The following is a 24,163-nucleotide window of genomic DNA, read 5'->3' as shown; positions in this document are numbered from 1 at the left end:
CAGTTGATACCTCCTTCCGCCTAGACATTAAACCATCAGCGAGTACTTGCTGAACATGATCCAAGCAGTTGTGTATCCATGTTACAGTACTTTAGTCTAATCTGTATTTCCTAAACCTGTTAAAGAAATTATGTCACCCATGACATTCTCGTTACACTGGTTTATCTTTTGTTTCTTGTAGGCCTAGTAAAAAAGCCCTAACAAATATTTGATAAACTGTTACCAATGATTGTTCAAGTTTAATTGCATCATGCCTTGCCCCATTCTGTTACATTTACCTTAAAAGTGTAGTCCCCACATTAACAAAACCTTTACCTATTTACAGCAAGAAGTTCTGTACTGAGCCAAATACTATACTGGCTGTTGCGTGGACAAGTAGGCAAATTGTAACAAATGCCAATTTGACCAAATGTCTGCTTCCTAGGAAGAGTGAGGAGGCAGATGTTTGGTCAAATTGGCATTTGTTATATTTGCCTGATTATCCACACAACTACCAGTACAGTATTAGGTTCAATACCCAGAAGTCCTTGCACAAGAGGTGAAGGATTTGTTAATTTACTTAAACATAGGTACTATCTTTTTTTTCTTTTTTAAAAAGTTACTGGAAGTTCAGCAGCACTGTACTGCTACTGGGATTAATTATTTCTTCAAAAGGAGATAAACACTGAAGAAGAAATTAAATAGCTTGGATCTGCCTGCAAATAGGTCTAGATGGCAGTAAAAAAAACCATTTCCATCTGATGCGATCTCAGGGTTTTTAGGTAAATCACTTCAGTTGTCTCTGTTTCTACATCTACACAATGAGGAGGAGGATGAAAAAAAAAAAGGGCATTCTGCATCCAATTTGATTGCTATTGCAGAAACATTCAAAATGAAACTAAATCTTTGTATTAAGTCATGGAGTTATGCAAGGCAAAACCTGTTGCATTTTTCTCTCTGCTATAACTTGTTCCAATACACTCTTGCCTATATAACATGAAGTGGTAGTGTCTTATTAGAAGCCATTTAAACTATATAGACCAAAACAAGAGTTCTGAACATATTAAGCAATAGTATTGTAGATGCATGAATGATTTTACAGAAAAAGAAAGGTTTCCAGACATTTATTTCTGGAACTGTACACCAGGTATTAAAGTACAACAAATACAAAATAATGCTCAAAAAAATCAGTGTTTATGTACAAATATTAAAACCAATGCAACAATAGCAACTTCCTCTTGAACATCTGATACTAAAACTTGTGCCGATTGTCACTAATTCATGTCATTATGCACAGGGTACTTATTTCCAACTGGAATCACTGGCTGATTAGGATAGGAGGACCATAATGATACCTACTGCATTTTTAACAACTGGCAATATATTCCTCCTTCCAATGCAAAATAGGAATTAAAAACAAACAAACAACACATCGTAATCTTGTCATTAATTTATAAATTACGGTATTTAGTTTCCTGTCTGCAGACAATGTGCTTGTAGCTCTGGGCAAATAGCATCCCCATTGGTCAGTTTATCCATTAGTTTACATTCAAAAGTTGAAATACTCACTAGAGACTTTGGTTAAAATTAAGTAGTATTACTATGTTCTACTGGATCTGAAGTTTTTACACATTTTTGACCCTCAGTTTTAAAAATTAAAAACAGGAAACAATTGCACAATTCATTGACCTAATTGTACATAATTTAGTATTCTTCAAACAGTATTGTACATCCTTCAAGTAAATTCAGCAGTTTGACCATGACAAGAGGAAAACTCAACGTTTAAAAATCTAGCATGAGAAGATGACATATGGACTAACAAAAGTAAAAGTATTGCTATAAACCACAGCACCAGTTACACTTCTAAATGAATCAGCTATCCTCTTCAGATTCCCTGTACATGAAAAAGAAGAAAATATCTACCAACACTGCAATTGCCCATTATGGATTTTTGGTTTGTTTGTATGAAGAGAAAAAAATGTGGCAAAGGACAAAGAATTCATCACAGTTTGTTATAAGAATTGTGCTTCACCATCTGAAAATCAAGGCAATAACTTCTTCATGTGTTTGTAATTCAGTTATCTTCATGACCCTCAAAACGCAATTCTTTTAATAAACAGTAACAAGTTCTCCATTTAAAATGTTTAAACTGAGAGAAAAATAAGTAAGTCCAGCTTTTAAAAGAAAAATTCAATAAATAGCTATTTTACATGGATAAAGTCATAGTGGTACAAATTTTATGAATGTCACATCAAGCATGCACAAAAATGTTACTATACACAGAAGTAGTCAGAAAATATTGAAATAGATATCTAAAAAGATATGCAGAATTTACATATTTACAAAATCTTGCAAATTATTGCCTCATTTTAACAAGGAATTAAAAGTAAACGATACCAGCTAGCTAGCCAAGAGGCTAAATTAGATCAGCATTTAAAAAAAAAAAAAAATCTATCAGACTAGCCGGAATTCATTTTTCTCTCATACAATTTTCTGAATTTTGGTCAAAAGTCTTTATTAAATAACTAAAGTGTCCATTCAACTTGCTGACAATCCAAACTTTAGACAACTCTCTGTCTATATTAAGATCCCAGCAATGCATAGATAAACTGAATATATTACTGCATCAGCTAGTGAGAATGGGCATGTTCATTTAAGTGCAACTGGTATAAGCATTCAGTCATCTTTTGTGTAATGATTTTTATACAGACCAGCCACTGTAAACCCATAGTTAAACTTGAATGTATAACAATGAAAGATTATGGCCAGTATTTTACAAAATTACATAAAATGTGTTGATTCATAAACAAAAGAAACAAGGTACAAAGTTCAGCACAAAACACAGCAACAAGAAGCTGACAACTCGGCTAAAAATGTCAGAGTACAACACAGGGCCAAGGCTACCTGTTATTTACTGTGTACTTACTAGAATTATACACTTCAGATGTATAAGTTAAAGAATTGATAACAAATTATCACTAACTACTTTTGTCCACTGTGCTAAACTAATTTTTATAGTAAATGTGCTATTGCGTAAACACTTTAAAGCAATCTTCATTAAAATGCTGTAAAGAAAACCCAATACGCTGCATCCAAGACTCAGGATGTCAATGCAGTTCACAGTATGCATAATAAATACCCTCTTCCCTTTCAAATACTACTTAAGTCACTACTTTCCTAGTTACTCAGTATAACCTTGAAGCAAATACTACAAATATCAACAATGCAGTCAAAACTTAAATCATTAAAAAAAGTTAGTGGCAATTAAATCTGTGTCATGGACAGTGCAAAGAAAAGCATATGGGGCAAGTCTACTGCAATTCAGCTGTACTTTACTACAACTCAGGACTGACCAAAAATTAACCTGAAAGTTGCACACTCTGGAAGTATATTGCATGCCAATATTAGTTTGTTTGAATAGCATCATAACTTTAAAAAAAAAGAAAGAAAAAGTATTACAAGAATCCTTGATGGCCATCCACAAAGTTTCTGACTAAAGTTTCATCAAATTTTCAAAAATTTTTTAATGAAACAAAACAATTCTTTGGAGTATGGAATGCAACTGTACTTCTCAACTCTATTTGAGAAAAGTGGCAAAGTGCCATTTTGAGACAATGACCAGCCAAAACAAATTAATGTTATCCATGCCAAAGAAAGCTTTCAGATACATACTTCAAGGTTCTACTGTATTTTTATATTAAATCTAGATAGTCCCTCAAGTGTAACACTTTGAACTGCAGTGCTTCAAACAATTTAAGGTGTGTCCCAAAACATAAACCATTTAGTGGTAGATCCTAAGCTGTGCAGACGGTGGCTTTATACAACATCAGCTGCCTCTGGAAAGAGTTAGGATACACAATAACTGGTGTTATTTATTACATTATGTTCTTTAAAGCTGTGGACAAAACCCCATTAGAATGTAATACCCTAAAATTCATTTGCTTTAGCCAATAAGTTTTAAGTACACAGACACCTTCTGGCAGTATAATTACTTCTGTGTAAGGTAGCCATGGCCTATAATTTTGCAACAGCATCCAAGTGTGTGTCTTCATCCTTTGCTCATGTAGTCCCTTGTGCTAGCTTCCACCAAGATGAACTTGCTGTTTTGTAAACTGAAGTGCTCTAGTTTAGTATCACATGAGAGAAGGTTCCATTTAAAAAACATCCTTGTATGTTTGTGCAGTTTAAATTAAAGAAACCATCCCTGCCTTTATTAAAAAAAAAAAAAATGCTACATTGAGCAGGGAATCAGGACTGGTACCTGTAAACATCGTTATTCCACTGCATCTGTTACGGCAAAAGTAACTTAGACTAAAAAGCCACTCCAATCAGTTCAGAACTTCTGTGCTGGTTTTGAGATGGTGGACTCTGTCTACAGGCTTTAAAAAAAGAAAAAAAATTGAAGCAGAGCTTAAAGCTGCACCACAGAGTTCTCTTAGTTCCAAACTCTGCCGAACATCATATGACATTTCCACATTTATGGATTGAAAAATGAAATTACTCTTGATAAATCAAGATATAGTTCTATACATACAAAGACATCACTGATGTCATAAAGTTCAAACTTCCAGTGAAAGACTAAGCAAACCTGATAGTTTCCATCAAGTTTACTGCTACTGCATAAAGTACCCACTGTTTTTGTAGTCCACTGCTGGAATCATTCTGAGTGAAGGGCAGTATGTTGGTGTAGAGTGTGGGTGCTGATGAAGCCATTTGTCTCGTTTGCAGATAGACTGCTAAAGTCAGCCACTGAGACAGCCATTTTGGCACTGGTAATATGATGTGTGTGATTCTCAAAGTCCACACCAAGGTTATTTACAGAAACATCATTCATAAAAGATTCAGGGACCGCAATCCCCATTTTTAATCTCTTGGCAGGTCTCTCCGACTCCTCACTGCACATGTTTATTGGGTTTAGCTCTGAGTGATAAAATCCAGTCTCAAATAAATTAAAACAATCACTTTCGCCATTACTGGGCAAGTTAAGCAACTCTTCTGTTACAACAGGCACATGATTAACTGGTGCTCGGGGTAAGCTGTCCAGAGGAGAAAAGGCATCATCCAAGCAGTTCACATCTGTAGAGTGGCAGACTGTAGCTACGCTATTAGTCAATGCTAAAAAAATAAAAGGAACAAAATTTAAATACATTATCTGTTTCCATGATGTACAGTTACATCAAAAAGCTATTTTAAAAACTTTGGTATTTTTTAATCTAATTCACCTGTTAAGTCATTGGCAGTGATAGAATTCAGAATGCTTAGCTGTTGATCAGGAATGGACTCTGTTCTGCTGTTAGAAGTTAAGGCTGTAGAATGTACTGCACCACCAAGGGCTTCTGCTTCATCGACCAAGCGATCCATGTAGTCCCTAGGAAGACATTGTTAGGTTAAAAACAGATGTTTGACATGAAAATGTGGCATGGTGACAAGGAGACATTTTATTTCCTTAACAATGCCACTGCTGCATTCTCCCACTCCAGATTCATTAAAAAAAAAATCCAATCCATATTCTGAAGAAAAGAGATATTCTAAGAACTCTCTACTTACGTTACCCCTGGATGATGGTTGTACCTCTTCTTTCCAAACCTTGTCTGCTGAGCAAAGTAATCGTAACGTTCCGATTTCTTCCACATGTAGTAGAATGCCACACATTCAGCAACTGTCCTAGTTCTTACCTAATATGGGGCAAAAAGAATTTACATGAATGTAGAAAATTTAAGTTTTGGCATTACATTTTTGTTTTTCCTACTTCTGCATTTTCTTTGGTTACATCGCTGCAGTAGTTCCATTAAGAGGTTCTACCACCATATTCACTCTAAAATGCAGTTTATAGTATTTTCAGTTGCTGTATGGTCATTTTTTAATGAAATATGTAAAAGACAGAAAGGTAGAAATGCATGCCTCAGTCCCTAGCCCTATATAGGTTCATACCTTAAGAGAAAAAGAGAGCAGTATAAATAGAATATTTTTTTTTTTTTTTTTTTTTTTTTTTTTTTTTTTTTTTAGGAATTGAGAGAGCATGTGCAAAGCTAGGCATTGAAAAAAAGAGTTATACTAAGACAGTTCAGAACACCCATTTTATCACTCTTGTCCATGAGCCTACATGCAATATGTACATAAGATTGAAGTTTCCAGATACCTTCCTGTTTTCCTTATGCAAGAAGGGTCAGTTGCTAATAGTATAAATCCTTAAGTTCTTTCAACCACAAATGGATAAATAATAAATCAGTTTTTCAATACATGTCAATACTTCCCTTCCCAGGTTCTACTGTAGAACTTGGGCTTACTGTAAGTAAAGTCAAGTTTCCTAAGGAAATAACTCAATATGCTAATCAGAAAATAAAACAAAACATTGAAAATACAATTATTTAGATTCTCAAAAATGTGCATTTAAATGTATTTGAACTGTACCACTTTTTTAAAATTATTTCTCTCTGTCCACAAAGCAGCTCCTATACTTCCATTTGTAGAGTAGATGGATCTCCTTCCAGAAGCAGTTTAGATCAATGTTCCTTAATGTGACAAGAGAATAATACTCCACTGCCTTGCTAGGACTTATGTAGCTAATCCACTGTGGCTGCAGAACTCCAACCCCCTGCTGGCTATGGCAGGGACAGGCTAAGCATATATGTGAAATTATTTTCCTGGTCAAGCCCTGAGAACAAATCCAGACGACTCATGGTAGTGCAGAACACAACCACAGAAAAAGCTAGGAGAAGCAGAGTTTAACACATAACAAAATTAGACTATACATGAAAACAATATGAATACATGTTTATTTCAGAGATTAACAGGTTGACTTATCTTGCAAATGCTGGATTTTTACTGAGGTTTGTAGTAAAATTGGCATGCAAATGACAAACAGACTGTAAGGCACTGCTGTTTATTTTACTCGAGTCTTTTGTCAAATTTCATTTCTTTCCAGATTTTGAAATGGTATCTACCACTCCCCTCTGCTCCCCATTTAGCTGCATAACACCTTACCTTGTTTTTCTGTATGAGATGAAAATCTTTCCCATAAATCAGGAGTGCATGTTCAAAGCTTCTGCATTCTTCTTCTGTCCACGCTGTCATCTCTTCTGGTGAATTCCCCAAAACAGAAAAAAAACCACACTTATTTTCAGTGACAATTTTTTTTTATTAGATATGGAATAAGAATTTTACTGATAACACACAAAAATCTAATTCTTAAAAGGGAAAGGCTCAGTTCTTTAGAATGTTTATTATTATTAACATGGAAACACCTAGTTAATGTATTATCCTTTAGAAGACTGCATCCATTAATGATGAACTCTGCGTATGCAGCTCTTCACTGAAAGATGAAGACAAATTTAATTCACTTTGATTTTTCTTTTTTGTATGCATTCAAAAACATCTCCAGGATGTAAAAATCAGTATTTTTTCTGCAGTGGTTTAATAAGATCTGTTTTCAGTGGGTTAAAGGCAAGAGATAAAGGCCTTCAAAAAAGGAGGTAGGAGTCAATTCTCTGTGTATTTAGTTTTGTAGAAAGTTTTCAGCTCTTCAAACTAAACTGACACCTCAGATTCATTCTTCAAACACACCAAAATGTATCAGAGGAAACATCTAGTTTCTATAAGGTTGCAGATTGAGAGCCGAATTGTGTTCCTAAAAATAGTGTCTTAGCACTATCACAGGTGGTTTGAGACCATGCAACTTGAATGGTATAACACCCTTGCTCTTTCCACTTTAAAAACTTGGTCTGGGCATCCTGAAATCTACCCAAGACAAAAATACTCCCCAGAAACTTCCTGTTTAGGAAGCATTACTACGTGTGTAAACTCATGACACCTCTCCTTATCTGACTTTAAAATTCTCTAGGCAGCAAGAATTCTGCTTCTGGACCAGCCCAGCCCTGCTCAGTCTGTGTAGCTCAGTGCCACCCTTCTTGGGATCCAGGAACTAGGCATTCTTCCAAGTTTCAGAGCAGCACAGAACCCAGAGACAGGATTGGGCTCTTTGCTAAGTGCTCATTGCTGGGTTTTTTGTTGTTTTGTTTGTTTTTTAAAAAAAACAACCAAGCACACATGGCTGAAGGAGGTGGTGTGGCAGTGACACTCACCTTTTACACATTAGCTAGCAGTTAGAGCACTTGCCTATGAAGTAGGAGATCTGGGTTCAATATTCCTCTCAGCCTCAGGAGGTTCAGTGTTTTATCCAATGTTTTTCTTTACATGTAAAATGTTAAAATAACCAAAACAGTCCTAGGACCAGGCACCAGAACACAGGATTCTGCCTTCACAGGCCAGTGGTTGGAGCACTCAGTTGGGAAGTCAGACAGACACCTCTTTGTGCACTGCTTGTTGGCCCTATGAATTTTGCACTTTTGCCTGCACTTTGGCTAGCTTTCAAGAGGAAGGACTCCAGCCTTATGGTTAAGGCTAATTTTGGGAGGTTGAGGATATGGGTAGGTAAGTGCTCTAGCCACAAGGATATTACATAAAAGGTGGACACTGCTGCTTCTGCCAGCACCACCACCTCTAGCTGTTTCAGAAGAAGTGTCCAGCTCAGTTTCTCAAAAGAGGATCTTGGGCTCTGGATTCTGAGTTTATAAAGGAGCATGCTCACAACCCTGACTTGAGTGCAAGAGCCCCCTGTGAGGCAAGTTTTCAGATCTGCCCTGGTGATTTGCCATTCTTTATTGGCTAAGCTTTGGGCTACTCCTCCATCTGCATATAGGTTTTTAGATCAGCCTTGTGAAATATCCACTACGTCACATACAAACTATAGGGAACCTAGGCACTTTACACGGGTTTCTGGATTCTACACCATGGGCCAAAAATTTCAAAGTTGGTGGCTAAACCACCCAACCCCTATATTGGATTTAGTATCTATATGTATTTAAATAGGACAAAATATGACAGATTTTATTTAGCAATACACACACGTTTGTCAGATTCTAGCACAAAACAAAGCAACTCCTATAAATAGAAAATGCTTGCTGTTATTTTTTTTTTTTTTATGATGTAACCATTTGTTTTGTTATTACTGACCTTAAAGTGTACTGAATCAGGATACAAATATTTGCCAAAAGATGAGCTACTAGCAGGCAAACAAGTACCTGTATTTCTAAATTAATTTTGAAATATAACCCAGAGTACGTGAATTAATTTTCCAATTGTTTTTAAGTGTCCTTTATCACTCAGTTACAAAGTAACAGAGTAAAAAAAGTCTCTTTTGACAGCAAATAAATTTGATCATCTTCAGATTCATATGGAATTTTTGTTAAAAGGTGATCAAATCAGCTACCTCTTATATTGTGTTTGGCTAGGTACCAAATTGGGATTCTGTTAGACCGATTTCTAGAGATGCTGATTTCACTGATAATGCCATGACTACCACCCATCCCTGATATTTTAACCCAGTGAGCCGACAGAAAGCCTGATCCAGGTGACAACTTTCAATGATAGGGAAGTATCCTGTGTAAACTCAAGCTCCAGCACCTTTTTAAAGCCCCACTGAAATCTACCCTGCAAGCATTCTTATTAATTTTAATGAGAGCTTTACAGAAACATGCAGTAAACACAAAATATAGCAAAAACTTCCCACTATTCAGTCAACATTAACACCCATTTCCTTCTTACCACATGAATATGATAAAGACAAAAGCCAACGTTCAAATTTAGAGTCTCATTGAAATAAATGGTGGCATAATCTTCATTTGAAACTAATACTTAGTGAACAATAAAGGCTAAAAACAAATGAAATTGCAAAAATCTCACAATGATTACAGAATTGGGTATTAAAGAGGCAGTGAGGTGTGTAATATCCTTACTGTATCACATTTGCTAGTTTCAGCAGAAAGGTATTCCAAAGTAGCCAAAAAATATTCTTAGCAGCATCCAAAGATCACCTCATAAAACTTTAGTCTAACAAGACAGCCTCATCTGCATTTCAAAAAAAAGAGAAATGCTCAGGATAGGTCCTTCTAAAAAATTTAAATGCTCCCATCTATTGCAAAAACCTTATTGGGTTCCTCCCTGTACCTTCAATTCCCTTTCACATCAATGGCAACTGCATTAGATATCAGCACCACATGGAAGATGTTCACTTTGCAGGATCAAGCCCATAACTTTGCCCTTGCCTTTCTATTTATGTTTATGTGCATAGATCAGGCCTATTTAATTTTTTTAAAAAAGGCAAAAAAAGCTTGGCGAAGTAAACAATGCAAATTAAAGTTTTCAACATAAGAAAAAACCTCTACATGCAGATTCACATGGCTACACAAAGGAAGTATCTTATACTGGTAATAGTGTTGACTCCTTGCAAGAAAGGGTAGGACTACCTCACAGACTGTTTTCCTGATTCTAGGAACACTGATATATGTTAGGGTATGTGAAAGGCTGCTTTAACTCAAGGTAACTGGTTATGTTACCAAAAAGGACTATATGCCGAGCAAGAACTGCCATAGGGAAACTAAATTGTACTTTGTCCCACACATTGGCAACCCAGGTCTTTTTTTTTTTCCTTTTCTAAAACGCCAAAATGGGAGGAAAGGATAAAATAAAAAAGGGGAAGATATTGATTTTAGGTGCTGGATCTGCACGTTCCAAGTAACACAGCAGAAAATTTAAATTGGCCAGTTCCAGCTAGATTCTCTCTCTCTACTACAGACATGCAGTGCAAAGGGTAAGAAACTGGGAACAAGAATTTAGTCCAACATATTTCTACATTAGCTTTGAGACAAAAAAAAAAAAAATTACCACAAGTATTTCTGAAAAATCAGGTAGCTTTACCTTGATAGGCTTTTCCATTTGAGCAATACCTTTCAATTGCTTCTTTAATGTTATGGTTACATTTCAGAAGTTCATACAGCGCCTAGGAGATTGAACAAATATTTCTCTTTAAAAAAGGTAATGTAGAACTTGTGAGTAAACAAATCACAATTGTGTCAAGCTCTGTCATCCAGTTTCATGGCAACATTAAACATAGCTTTATATACAATGCAATTAAAAATTAAATAAAGCAAAACTGTTTAAATAAGGTTAAAATAGATCATATCAATCCTTAGAAGTAGTTTCTGAAACTGAATAGTTAGTTAAGAACCTGTTAATCAGAAAGGCACACTGTCACAATCATACAGCCTAGTCCTGCCGCCAGGTTACTAGTACTTACAGGTCAGCAGCAGTTTAACTGCTGGCAAGGCCATGCCTTACTTGTATTTCCCAGGAGAAAGATAAATGTTTGACTAGTGTACAAAGAGAACACTAGGTAGGAAGCAATGTCCTACAAGTGACTAGAATGTACCACTTACTTGTTCATTGTCCCGTGTCTGTATTCCTTCATGAATTCTGCCAATCATTTTTTCATTTCCAGTTCTTAAAGAGGTCTCAAAAAGGTATTCTTTCACTTTACTCTCCAAAATCACATCTGGTCTCCAAAGTAAGTGGTCTTCATTTTCATATGCTGTTTAGAGGAAAATCCATTGAGAGAAATATCAAAACCTACTGTATACTAAAATTTAACACCAGGAGGGGTCGGGGAGGATGGGAAGGGGAAGGAAGCATCCAGCTTGCTATATCTGACATTGTGGACCACACCATCACCTCATGCAAACTGGTCTGACCAACTTTTCAGAAGCCTAACATTAAAAATCAGTACCTTCCCTAAAGACAGTAAACAAAATGGCACTAGTCAAATCAAACACTATGACAATATGAGGGCCCAGGCACAGATACCATTATCAAATCCAAATTTTCCTCAACAGCCACAATTAAGAGGGGCCTTGCAACATGTCTCAACAGCAAATGAATTAGGATTACACTGGAACAAGGGAAAAGTCAGATTTATGAAAAAAAGGATTTACAGAATTTAAAATCTAAACGTTTATGTACATTAGGTTTCCATGAAGTTGAGTGTTTTTGCAAATACTCAAGGGATATTCATATCTTTACTTGCTTAGATTCAAAACACAATCCTTGGTAACATGGAGACGAATAACCCTACAAATGTGCAACAAACATACTTGTGTTTATTTTTAGTTCAAACCTTGCATACACTGAATAACCTATGTTCCTAATCGGTCAATTTCAACTCAAAACTGGTATGTATTATTAGAGTGACTGATCTAAATGCTAATATTGTGATTTCTGGCTCTAGTCATTTACTAGTCTCAGATTTTTTTATTTTTTTTTTTTAACATATTCTTTAAGAAATGAAGTTGTGGTTTGATACTCCTTAATTCAAAGCAAACTGGAAAAAGTAACCGTGCAGTTTAAGTGACTTAACATAGTATATCAGAAAATATGAGAAACATTAAATTGACTCAGTTGGCAAGAAGTATTCATTAACATTTAAATCTCAGACTGCCTACTCTTCAAAAATTTAACTTCATAAACAGGCATGTTTGACATAACATTTTAAACTCTCTCAAGGCAGCTCTACATGTGCAATTATTTTGAAGCAATAAACTCCAGTGTATTGCTCCTGGGTGCACCATTTGAACGTGCGCCTGGGATTACAGCACACTGAGCTGGGATGGAACACACTGAAGCATCCTCATGCCCTAGCCAGCTGGGTTAGCGTCTACATGTGCACTGCAAAGTAAGAAACTTTGCAGTAGGCTAGGACTCGTTTTTATGAATACTACCCAGATGCAGAGTTTATTAGTTTACTCTAGCTTAACAGCCTTGTACATGTAGATGCTGAGACACTTACTGCACACTATTTAGCCTACTCCACAGTAATGTCTCATGTAGACGTGTCCAGTCTGAAAGCAATGCAGAATTAAAGCAGGTGGCTAATTCAAGACAGTCAAAGAAATGATAAAGGCTAGTACAGTTTAGCACAGGGGTGTTAATGATTTGATCCACAGAGCCATGTCATCTGGCCCCCAAAGCTAGCCCTACTCCCCCCCTTTCCCCTTGCGTGCTGGAGCCAATGCCTATGAAGCCTGCTGTGGCTGGTCTAGGACTGCACCACTGACAGTCCTGAACCAGTCAGACCAAATGGGCACTGGATATGGCATGTAGGGGCAGAGGGGCAAAATCTGAGTCTGACCTGGCCTGCAGGGCTGGCAGCATGTTGTTCATCCAGCATGTAGGCCAGTCCATGGCCCACACATCTGGCCCATGGGGTCCAAATGAGTTTGACATCCCTGGTCTAGCAGGAACCCATAGCCCTGTAGGAAGTGACCTTCAGCAAGTGTGGGGAAAGAATAAACCATTACTATCACCTCAAAAGGTGCCAGTTAGGAGCTGCTTTTATAAAGCTTCATTATGAGACTTAATTTAGAGCATAACCTTCTGGCACAACTCCTACGGCTAGAACTATATGGCCATGTGCAGTCTACATATGCTGTCATTATACCCTCATAAGCCTGTGGTAGAGCCCTTATCTTTACCTATATTTTAGGCGATTCAATATCTTTAAGTGTTTAATTTGTTATTTAATAGGTTGGATTAATTAATAAATAAAGTTAAAACAAATAAAGAATCACCCTTACTTGGGCTGACAGTCAATTCATCACTCTAGGAATAATATTTCAACTAACATACATCTGCTACTGCAGCTCTTTGTCAGTCCCCTTGATAACCTACACCACACCAGCACTTCCCACTGGAGTGCTGGCCTGCTCTTCTCAGCTGAAATTCCTCAGGGTCTCCATCTGCGAGTTGCCTCTTTTCTCGTGGACTGGTCAGGTGGTAAAAACCTCGGGGTATGTCTACCCCAAGCACATCCAGCACACACCACAGCGCTGCACAAAGATACCCAAGCTGGCTCTTCATCTCGAAATAAGAAACAGCATAACCATATTGGCAGGGCTAACTAGCCCAGGACCAGAGCTATGCTGTTTTTAGTTGTGAAGCCAGAACATACAGGGCTAGCTTGGCTAGGTCTGAATGGCACTGCTTTGAATCATTTAACACATAGCCTGAGAGAACACCTGAGGATATCTGGCTCTAGCTTTTCAGCTCAGAGAAGTCAGCAGGTAAGCCCTTTTGCTGATCCGACTCTCACCTTACTTGCCGAGAAGCCACCAGGTCAACCTTTCTACTAGCGTAAACTTCATTTTTCCCCAGTCTCAACTCTGTTTCAAGAAAGCCCACAAGCAGACCTCTTTCAGTTCTCAGCCTTTTCAAAGAAACCCAGGGACCTCTCATCCATTTAACTGCCTCCTCAAAAAAACCCTACAGATAGCCAATTCCTTTTCTGCTTCCTCTATTTATTAGCTTTGGTTGCACCCCATTCTCTTGATCAGGTCTAGATGGGGTATAGTAGGATAATGGATATACTTTACTTAAAGAACCAGAAACCTCGATGCAGAACTGCTAAAGGAAACAGAGCCCTCAATTCTTAGCCTTATTTACAAACTCAGGCTTTTGAATGAAGTATGAATGCTAGTACAAAGCTTGATGTGTTCATTTTCTGATAAAAAAATTTTATGGATTGAATACAAGCAGTTCCAACGAATCTTGAAATGCTACAGGAGATGCAAGTGTATATGCATATATACACACACTGTGCATTTAATTGATATTTCCCCCTATCAGCTCCTGGATAGGATGGTGTTTGAGGGTTTTTTCCCCTACTACAGCTGTTTTCATCCTCACTATTCAGCAGGATAGGGTAGTTAAAACAATCAATTGATTGCTTTTTATTCATTCATGTTCTTCCTACTGTAATCATGCTTAACCTCAGTTTTAGGTACAGGCAGCATCATGCAAGACAGACAAAGAAAAGCATGTTTTATAATCATGGTCACAGAACCTTGCCAAGAATACTCAGGACTAGAAAATGAAACTTGTATAGCACATTTAGAACAGAATGTATTGCTTTGTTTGACTGATTTTTTTGCATCCCACAAAGCTATGACTACATGAAAACAATAAAAATACTATTTGATTACGACTGAAAAGTTTCTGGCATACAAGAGCAGTTGACAGGCTCTTTCTGAAAGCCTCAAAGTTAACTCTAAATGACATGATCTCAGGCTTTACTAGTTCTGATAATACAAATCATTCAGAAATGTTATTAGATCCTTCAAGCATAAAATTGATTCATTTTTCTTCTTTTTTGAGAACTTTATACCAAAAAGTTCTTAGTGGACTCAAAAGACACTTTTATCATAACATTTCTGAAAATTATTTTAGTTCTTATTTTTGTTTTTGAATGTAGCCTGCTATCTTACAATTTTTGAGACTTTAAACATTTTTATTTAATTACTTCTGCACTGTTGAGTAGCAAAACATGTAAAATAACTTACCATTTTCATTATCGTTGTACTTCCCCAGGTAAGGTGGGATTTCAGCCTGATACTGTGAACCAACCATTATTTCCTGAACAGTTAGAAAATAGAGTTAAAAATGAATGTATTCAAAGATATGACATCTTTATCTACTATACAGTATTAATGATGCACAAGATAAGGCATAAATAAAGAACCTGGATAAAATCTTAATTGTAAGAAAACTTCACTGTTCAAATTTGAAGTCCATTAAGATTTGTCATATGTAAACAGATATTGCTCTCCATTACCTTCCTCAAATCTTCAGATGAATTACCAGCATCTGCCTCTACATCTTCACCATCTGATTCCTTATCTCCATCACAGGTAGTGTTTGCTTTATATACAAACATATAAAAAGAAGCTTTATTTAGCACTGGTTTACAGTTTGCATGTTGAATTACAATAAATTCTATTACATCTGCTTTATTTTATCCTACAACAAGAGCATCTGCTTTTATTTATAGATGATGGTCAACAGACTGTTCTTAATTTGTGTTTCTATGAAACTGCAGCATAAAAATATCTATATTCTTTAACTTGTTTTAATTCTACAATACACATTTATTAATCACTGCAACTAAGACCATTAGAGATATACTGCCAATTGACAAGAGGGAATGAGATCATTTTTCTTTATCAATTTGTTTAAATAAAGGCATTGCACTTACAGAAAGTCTGGTAAAGAACAGGAAAATACTGAGGCTAAATTTTAACCCCCAGTTAACCACAAGCAAAGTCATGTTGAAGGCCACTGTTTTATTCTAGTGTCTTTATGAAGTTCAGAAGTTACTCAGACTGTGTTATGGAAAGGCAGGTTGTTATGTGGCTGTATCATATCCCCAGACTTAGTTCCCACACAATCCCAGCTTCAAAGTCAGGCTCCTTCCATAAAGCACAGTGGAAAATAGACACATGTTGAGGGAAATAATGTAATGGAGGAAACAGCTCCCTCTCTGTGTGTCAGGCTAAGTTAAGGGGTCACTTGTACCCTAGCTCAAGACTGTCCAACTGGCAGTTAAAATGCAGCCCCTGCTCTCACTGTTTTGACTGCTGCTGCAGCTGGGGTCTTTAGGCTCTCCTGCCCTCCACCCCCAGCTTTCACTTTGTGCTCTTGCCCCAGAATGGGTCAATATAGCCTATAGCACTGGGGGAACCTGCACAGCAGTGCAACAGCCACCTACACAATGCAACGGACTGTGAGTGGATGGGGCGGATGCAGCCTGAGGGACAAGGGCTTAGCACTATGTCCCCTGGGATGTGCAGTCCACAGCTCCCAGCCACTTAATTAGGGATCCCTGCCTTGGCTAATAAACACAAACAAGATTGAAATAATATTAGTAATGACTCTTTAAATAGAGGATTCCAGCATTTAGAGAAGTTAACTCATGCCACTCACTAGTATATAAGGAGGGAGGCATTTCCTCAAATTCACTTTTTTTTGGGTGCAATCACACTTACACAATATAAATACATCAGATTCTATAGAGCAGTATCAATAGCGTTATGAAAAAATGACACCCATGTACAACATCCAGCAAAGCACCAATGCTCCCCAACTCCTACTGAAGTCAATGAATAGTGCTCAGCACCTCAAAGACTGCAGTACTTATGAAATTTAGCAGTCTTTCTTTAGGTCTATACAGTACTTAGAATGCATGCTTGGGACAGTACTATAATAAACACTGGTTTTCCTACATCTTAATGGTCGAGGAAAGAAGTCGGTTGCTTCATGTGAAGTAACTGATGGTGTCAAGTCATCAGCAGAAGACTGTGTTTCTTCATCATCACCCGACAAGAGGTCTTTGGCAATTTCCTCCTATATTATTTAAAAAAAGAAAAAAAATTGGTACTGTATGTAGGCAAGTAAGCCTCAGGAACTGGCAACTAGGGGGAAAAACCTTCAGTCTTTAGATTTTAGATTACAGAAATCAACACAGTGTTTTTGGTTAGTATTTCTATAAACATACTGATGGTGAACTGGCTTTTGCAATATATAATCAAGTACTGAGTTCTGGAGTGAGTGGTTATATAAAATTCTTCATCCTCCTCCTTCCACTAAAATAAACTCATGGGAGTAAGGCTCTGTGAGGACTGCCTCTCGGAAACCCACCCTAAGGTACTGCAAGGGAAGGAGATGTCCCAGGGGAAAAGGCCAGTGAACTGCTTCCAAAACTGCAGGAGCCTTACAGAACCAGCCTGGCTTTTTGGACCATCTTCTCTGTTCCTTACGTAACAACTCCACTGGCACTACTATAGGCTGACCTCTGGTCTTGATGTTCTTTGAAACTCTGGGGAAAAAATTAAATAGGCCACAACCATACTTTTTCAGAAGGATTTTCCCCTCAAAATGCAGGGCAGCATGTAGCTTTCCTCTGACAAATGAGGAAAAAGAACATCTTTTTGTAGCTGCATACGAGTGTCTCCAAGGAGAGGTTAGAAAGGAAAAAGTTGCAGAGAGAGTGTGTACTGGGAAGCAAGCCAGACCAAAATTTTTGTAGCCACAGCACTGAATGACTGGCATCCCACTGAAACTAACATGCAGGAACACTCTTATATGCCATCTGATGAGTTGGTTAGGCTAGATTACAGAAAATAAAAAATTGGGACTTCCTTTTCTCTGGAGATTTTATCATACAAATGGAACCATTTCTAGCCCCACACATCTTAAACCCAACATCAGTTGGTTTAAAAGCTCAGGAGAACTGAGAAAAAGACTGCAATAGTCACTCTCTAAAATGTTCAAGTTTCAGGTTTCATACTAGGTACATAATACATACAATCATTATACAGATGAAAGTTTAATTGCTTGCCTCCCACAAGTTAAATACTTCTCAAAGCATACCCAGTTGAAAGGAATGCTCCACAGCACTGAGAAGCAAGTTTTCAGAATCACTGCATGTCCATCATGTGCTATATTGTACATATTTGAAATCACATATATATGCTCCAGCTTTCTATGCACTAAAAAAAATTGTTTGGGATTTTCCATAAAGAAAATGTTTAAAACAAAGCCTACTTGAGCCTTTAATATATTTCAGTGATTCAAACAGGGGTGTTCTACTCTCAAATACTGGTGTAGCACTAATCATTTTCACTATTTTTGTATACTCATTAATAAAAACAGAAATAGTAAATAAACTCAGAATCAGATCCTCACTGTCCATTAAGATGATTTAAAAACACTAACATTTATTATTCTGTTTGCAAAATAATTCATGTCTTCTACTTTTCTATTATAAGGAGGGGAGGAAAGTCAAAGGTTAGTTATGCAGGTTTCTAATTTTGAATTTTCTTAGAGAAAAATGGTTTCCAACTTACTTTGTCTAAAGTCATATCTGGTAGTTCATCCGCAAGTTCACTTGGAGAACTATCTGCGCTGGAACCTGCTATAACTGGAATTGTAGGTTCATAGCCATAGAATGCCAATAAGTCTTCTAAAGGCATGTTTCCTTCCTAATCAAGAAAAAGGATGAATTGTTTCAACACTAGCAAATACCTGTTGAACACTTCTCTATTTATGACTCAATAATTCTGTGAAGCTGACTTTCAAATAAAAGTTAGAATAGCTAAGTACAAAGACCTGTGCTATCCCAATCCACTTTCTTTAGAAAGTCTGGTTAGTGAAGTATTTAGAACCCTTCTGGACATAAAGCCAAAATTAATTCCCAATAATGTCTGTAGGCACAGTTCTTAATCAGAAGATAATCATGTTGTCAAAATGAAAACATGTATCACGCCAAAAAATAATCATCACAGCTGCAACTGGACATATAACAAACAGCAGCAAACGTACACAATTTTTAATTTTATTTCTTCTGCCCCATGAATACATTTTATGCTAACTCTTTCATTTTCTGTCTGTGGATTTTTTCTTCCATAGAGGGGAGGAGCAAGAAGAAAGGGAGAGTAATAAACAAGATAAAACTGAGTAAGGCAGGCTGATTTAAAGCTGGGGAAGAAATTCTACATCAGCAATGTCACCAGGCTGTACTTTCTACTGGAGTTAATAAAACAGCAACTCCCATTTTATTAGTTGCCTGATTCATGACGACAGAAGTCTTATGGTATTTTCAAGCATTTATACACACCTTTTTAAACTGTTCTTATTGAACTTGCATACTGATTAAATGATGTTTTTCTTGTAGCCATCTAAAGCCTCTGTCTCATAGTTTCATAGTTTCTAGGGTCGGAAGGGACCTGAGCAGATCATCTAGTCCGACCCCCTGCCATGGCAGGAAAGACTACTGGGGTCAAACGACCCCAGCAAGGTGGTCATCCAACCTCCTCTTAAAGATCCCCAGGGTAGGAGCCAGCACCACTTCTCTTGGAAGTTGGTTCCAGATCCTAGCCGCCCTGACCGTGAAGTAGCGCCTCCTGATATCTAGCCTAAATCTACCCTCTACCAGCTTGTGACCATTATTCCTGGTCACTCCTGGCAGTGCTTGGGGGAACAGGGACTTCCCCAGTGCCTGCTGATCCCCCCTGACTAGTTTGTAACAGGCCACTAGATCCCCCCTCAGCCTTCTCTTGTGGAGGCTGAACAGGTTCAGGTCCCGTAGCCTCTCCTCATAAGGCCTGCCCTGCTGCCCCTGATCATATGAGTGGCCCTCCTCTGGACCCTCTCCATGTTGTCCTGCAAAGACTTCTCACAAAGGGCAAGTTATACACATGCCCTCGTATGTTGACAGTTTTGAGAGTTTGTGCAATAACAACACTAAGTTTCTTGGTTTTGAATTCTTTTTCTTCCAAACTACTAGAAATTAGATCATTCTGTGGCATAATAATTACTTATGGCTAGTTGTGAAAAACAAGTTATTTCCAACCTATAACTGAATGTTTACAACCCAGCACAGAAAACAGTTGTTTGTCAAGGACAGAGGCATAGAAACCTACCAGTTTGCACACAGTCATTCCTACATATAGAAAACATGCATTAAATTACACTGCCAACTTTAGAGCTGGTGTTAGCAGGTCCACATCCATAAGTATCTGGCCTAAGTTCTACAGTTGTCCGAATACAAATCTAACTGGGACAAACAGAAATGTAACTGGCATCAGTTTGACATTTAGTGGGTGTGTAAAGAAGTGACAGAGAAGGATGGAAAAAGGGGTGAAAAAAGAAAAAACAATTATCCTGAGAGTATAAAATAGAGTAGGAGAAGCCAAGCAGCAAGTTACTTATTTTGGACACCCACATGATATCAGAATGGTACAAGTTAAGCTCACTTATACTAATTTTCTGACTCACAGCCGCTACTGACATCATCAATTAATTCTGACCCACTAAATTTTCCCAAGATTATGGGAAAAAAAACACTAAGTGATCAAAATAATGAAGCTGGGGCCCTGGAATAAATCAAATCATTAACGTTGTGTTTTACCATTATTTAAAACTCAAAGCCAATTATTAAAAAATGATATTTTATAACAACAAATATTTTTCTACTTCCACAAACAGAATTGATAGGCAGTGGCTTTAGGTACCAGAGACCCAAAACAAGTATGTTCTAATGGTCAGTAATTTTTCTTCCAGAGTAGGGAAGGGGTGGGGGTGGGGTGGGGTGGGGAACCCACTACAGTTATATTAACTTTTTTCTAGTTAACTTAGCAAATCACATCCTTCAATTCAACCCTGTTTTAACTTCAGCTTCACTAAAGACGAATAAATTTATTCTTACTGGACTTTCAAGTTGGATGCAAAGGTATTTCAATTCCATTAAAACAAGGCAACTACAAAGAAGAGATACAGTGTTCTCTGCATGTGTTAAAGCAAGGCTAGGATAGCTGTGTTTAGAGAAAGAGGCAAGTCACTCCCCACCTTTTCTAAATCTTCAATTTCAGAACTGAAGTTTTTGCCCTCCTCCATCATTTCTTCCTCTTCAAGGGTTCTCTCATCATCATAATCATGTACCAACATTTCAGCAGTGGGGTCAAAATCATGATCCTCAGAAGATAAAGAGCCAACTATAAGTAAAGAAAAAAAAATGAATGCTGTAGTGCCACACAAAATTTTTCTAACAATTAAAGAGAGTGAGAGAGTGAGTGTGTGTGTTGTCAACACTTCCTACGAGAAGGGTGAGGAAGGAGTTGTTTAACTGGAAATCCAATTTTATACCTGTAACTTGCAGATGCAATTTTGCATCTTACAGTTTAGACAACTTGATACAAAATTACACTGAAAAAAGTGACACTGAAGAGAGGTCTGTTACAGAAAGTCTGGTTTTAAGTGCATACTTTTTTATACATCAGAAAAAGTATCTGATATATACTTAAAATGAGCACCATAGTGTAAAATGTAGTCCTGACATAAGGTTTTAGATTTGATGCCCTAAGTATATTTTTGCATAGCCTGCAGACTAACATCTCTTAAAACAGTGGTTTTCAACCTGTGGTCTGCAGGCACCTCCCGGCAGTCCACAGATGATTATGATCAGTCAAAAGTATGTGAATACCCACTCTTACAATTCAAAGGGGTCCACACCTCCATTCAAAATTTGTTAGGGGTCCACAAATGCAAAAAAAAGGTTGAAACCCTTTAGAACTAGTGCAGTGTTTAAACTCTTAAGTTAATCACATTTTTACTAAAAGCAAAAGCAGAGTTTTGCTTATTTCAGAATTTAGTGCCATGAAGGGGATACTTCACTGCATTCAGGGTCGTTTGTTCAGAATGGAGGAAGACTTAAGGAATTCTAATGGCAAAATATCATAAAGGAAAGATCCAAGAAAGACAGCAAAAAACTACATATACAGTCCTATATTAATTTCTTCAGAACATTCTGTGTATTGCAGCTATGTGATCTTAATTCACTTCTACCATAATATTTGAAAGGACACCTTTTGATTTAAAGCATTTTTAAGAAACGAATTCTCATGTTCTTAACCATAGAAAACCGAAACAAAAATATTAATAGTCTAATTAACTTTTCAAAAAAGTAATTAAGGCATTCTTTTAGGTCTGAGAATGCAAAGAGACCATCTCCTTTCATTCTCATTCATTTCTACCAATTTCACTTCCAGGTTCCCATATACTACCATTATGTTGCAATGTCAGACATCAAGGAAGAGAAAAGTAATGTTTGTTAGAAAATGATTTCCATGAGAGGACTTTAAGTTTAATGAAAATATCCATATTGTTCCTTGATTTTTGTTATGCAAAAAGCCAACTACCCCCTTACTACTATTATCCTTTAAAATTAGTATCCTGAGACCACTGCCTTCAAGCACCTTCCCTTCCTTATGAACATTTCAGATTTTTAAAGCATCTAATTTCTTTTCAAGAAAAAGGACAAACTATAGTTCTTTGCTATCACCAATAATGAAAATAAGAAGTAGCAGTTTTCATTTTCCAGTTCTCTCTAGAACAACATTGTCCAAATTCACAAAACTGCAAGAAAACATTTCAAACTAACAACAGTTTTGGTTAAAAAGCATCCAATGAAAGTTTCCTATCAAAACAGTTCTTACAGAGTGCTAAAAAGCTCTATAGTACCTAAAACCAGTTAACATCCTTTTAACTGCATATATATGAATTCTTTTTGGTTACATACGAGATCCTGATCCCAAAGCTTCTAAAGAACCATTAAGATAAAGAGCCATCTTACATGAAGTTATTGCATCTGAAATCACATATTATATATTCTAAAAACTACCCCTGCCAGTTGCTATTTTCTACTAGTTCACATAGCTAAAGTGGGAAGTGTATTCCCCTTGCAGACTTTAAATAAAAAAAAAACAAAAAACATTAACTTTATTCACATAAGGAATATACAACACAAGGTATTTTACTCAGATATGAAATAAACATTATTCAAATTGCAGTATCTAGTTTAATTACAGTACCTAGTTTAATTAAAGATAGTTCAGGTAGAATCAACATTATATTACTATAGCAAAAATATTCTATGTTGTTTGAGCTAATTAGAGAAAGATTATAAAGCAGAAACAAAATACTATATTTACTTGAATCTAAGATGAGGCTCCCCCCAATTAACATGGGGGAAGCCCGGTCTTAGATTAGACTATTGGCCAAGGCCAGGTGGCAGCTCAGCTCCAACTTTGGCCCTGAGGTCAAAGCCAGAGCCAAGCCACTGCCTGCCTTGGGCTGGGGTGGCTTGTGCAGCAGGGGAGGGGGCTCGCAGCAGGGGGGGTGTGGGGAAGACTGCGCGGTGGGGTCACACGCGGGGGTGACTGGAGACGTGTGACTTAGGGGGAGCACAAGGGAGACTGTGCAGCCTGTTCCCTGCCACCCCCCGGTCCCCAACTGCTTAACAAGGGCTCTGGCTCCAACCTTGATACCAACACTGCCAGGCAGGGCCTGGAGCTGCTGCCACTGCTTATGCTTGGCTGGGCCTGATGCCACTAAATGCCCTGGAGCTACAGCCACTCAAAAAGAAAGTGGCTGGTGGGGGGTGTGGGCAGAGATCAGAAACAGGCAAGGGGTGTGGGGAAGAGCCAAGGGCAGAAGCCTGGTCCCTGGCTCCCTGCTGCTGAAAACAGCCGCATGTGGGACCAATTTAAGATGACCCTCAATACCCTGATCCTATACATGGAAAATGCCAACATTATAAAATTTTCTATGTACAGAATCTGGCCTTATATCTGATGCCATCTTGGATTTGGCTACTGAAGCTTTTAGGCTTGGGATCTTATTAATTTAAGAACAAAACTTAACTTTGCAAGAAAAGCGATCAAAGGAACAACAGCCTCACGTGAAGCGGTGTAAGCTCAGGCTGCCGCTGCTTGGAAGGGCTGGGGCTGTTGAGGTGCCCGGCCGCAGGTTAAGCAGTGTGTTCACACGTTTTCAACCTACCCTCAGAAACTTTTAAGCACGTAGTTGAAAGGGGGATGTTTTACAGGCCTGTAGCAAAGAGGGGGGAAATGTCCCTCCCTCCGGTCTAGGAGCTCAGGTTCAAAAGGCCACTTCTGAAGGAAAATTA

General features: G+C 37.6%; 1 protein-coding gene across 1 annotated transcript in view; it reads right to left on the bottom strand.

Moving 5' to 3' along the window:
• Nucleotides 1-1,087: 1,087 nt before the first annotated feature.
• Nucleotides 1,088-24,163, bottom strand: part of MIER3 (MIER family member 3) — a 28,969-nt gene continuing 5,893 nt past the window's right edge. Inside the window, exons 3-13 of the mRNA XM_019518256.1 lie at nucleotides 21,046-21,191; nucleotides 18,546-18,680; nucleotides 16,923-17,043; nucleotides 15,476-15,561; nucleotides 15,204-15,276; nucleotides 11,253-11,404; nucleotides 10,735-10,816; nucleotides 6,964-7,058; nucleotides 5,527-5,654; nucleotides 5,202-5,347; nucleotides 1,088-5,094 (exon numbers count right to left, since the gene is read on the bottom strand). Of these exons, the coding sequence (XP_019373801.1) occupies nucleotides 4,637-5,094; nucleotides 5,202-5,347; nucleotides 5,527-5,654; nucleotides 6,964-7,058; nucleotides 10,735-10,816; nucleotides 11,253-11,404; nucleotides 15,204-15,276; nucleotides 15,476-15,561; nucleotides 16,923-17,043; nucleotides 18,546-18,680; nucleotides 21,046-21,191 (1,622 nt within the window). The 3' untranslated portion in view covers nucleotides 1,088-4,636. The remainder of the gene's footprint in view (nucleotides 5,095-5,201; nucleotides 5,348-5,526; nucleotides 5,655-6,963; nucleotides 7,059-10,734; nucleotides 10,817-11,252; nucleotides 11,405-15,203; nucleotides 15,277-15,475; nucleotides 15,562-16,922; nucleotides 17,044-18,545; nucleotides 18,681-21,045; nucleotides 21,192-24,163) is intronic.

The sequence above is a fragment of the Gavialis gangeticus genome, unplaced genomic scaffold, assembly GCF_001723915.1.
Source record: "Gavialis gangeticus isolate Ggan-Ray unplaced genomic scaffold, GavGan_comp1, whole genome shotgun sequence".
NCBI lineage: Eukaryota > Metazoa > Chordata > Crocodylia > Gavialidae > Gavialis > Gavialis gangeticus.
The sequence above is the reverse complement of the archived record's forward strand: the minus strand, read 5'-3'. Positions and strand labels throughout refer to the sequence as shown.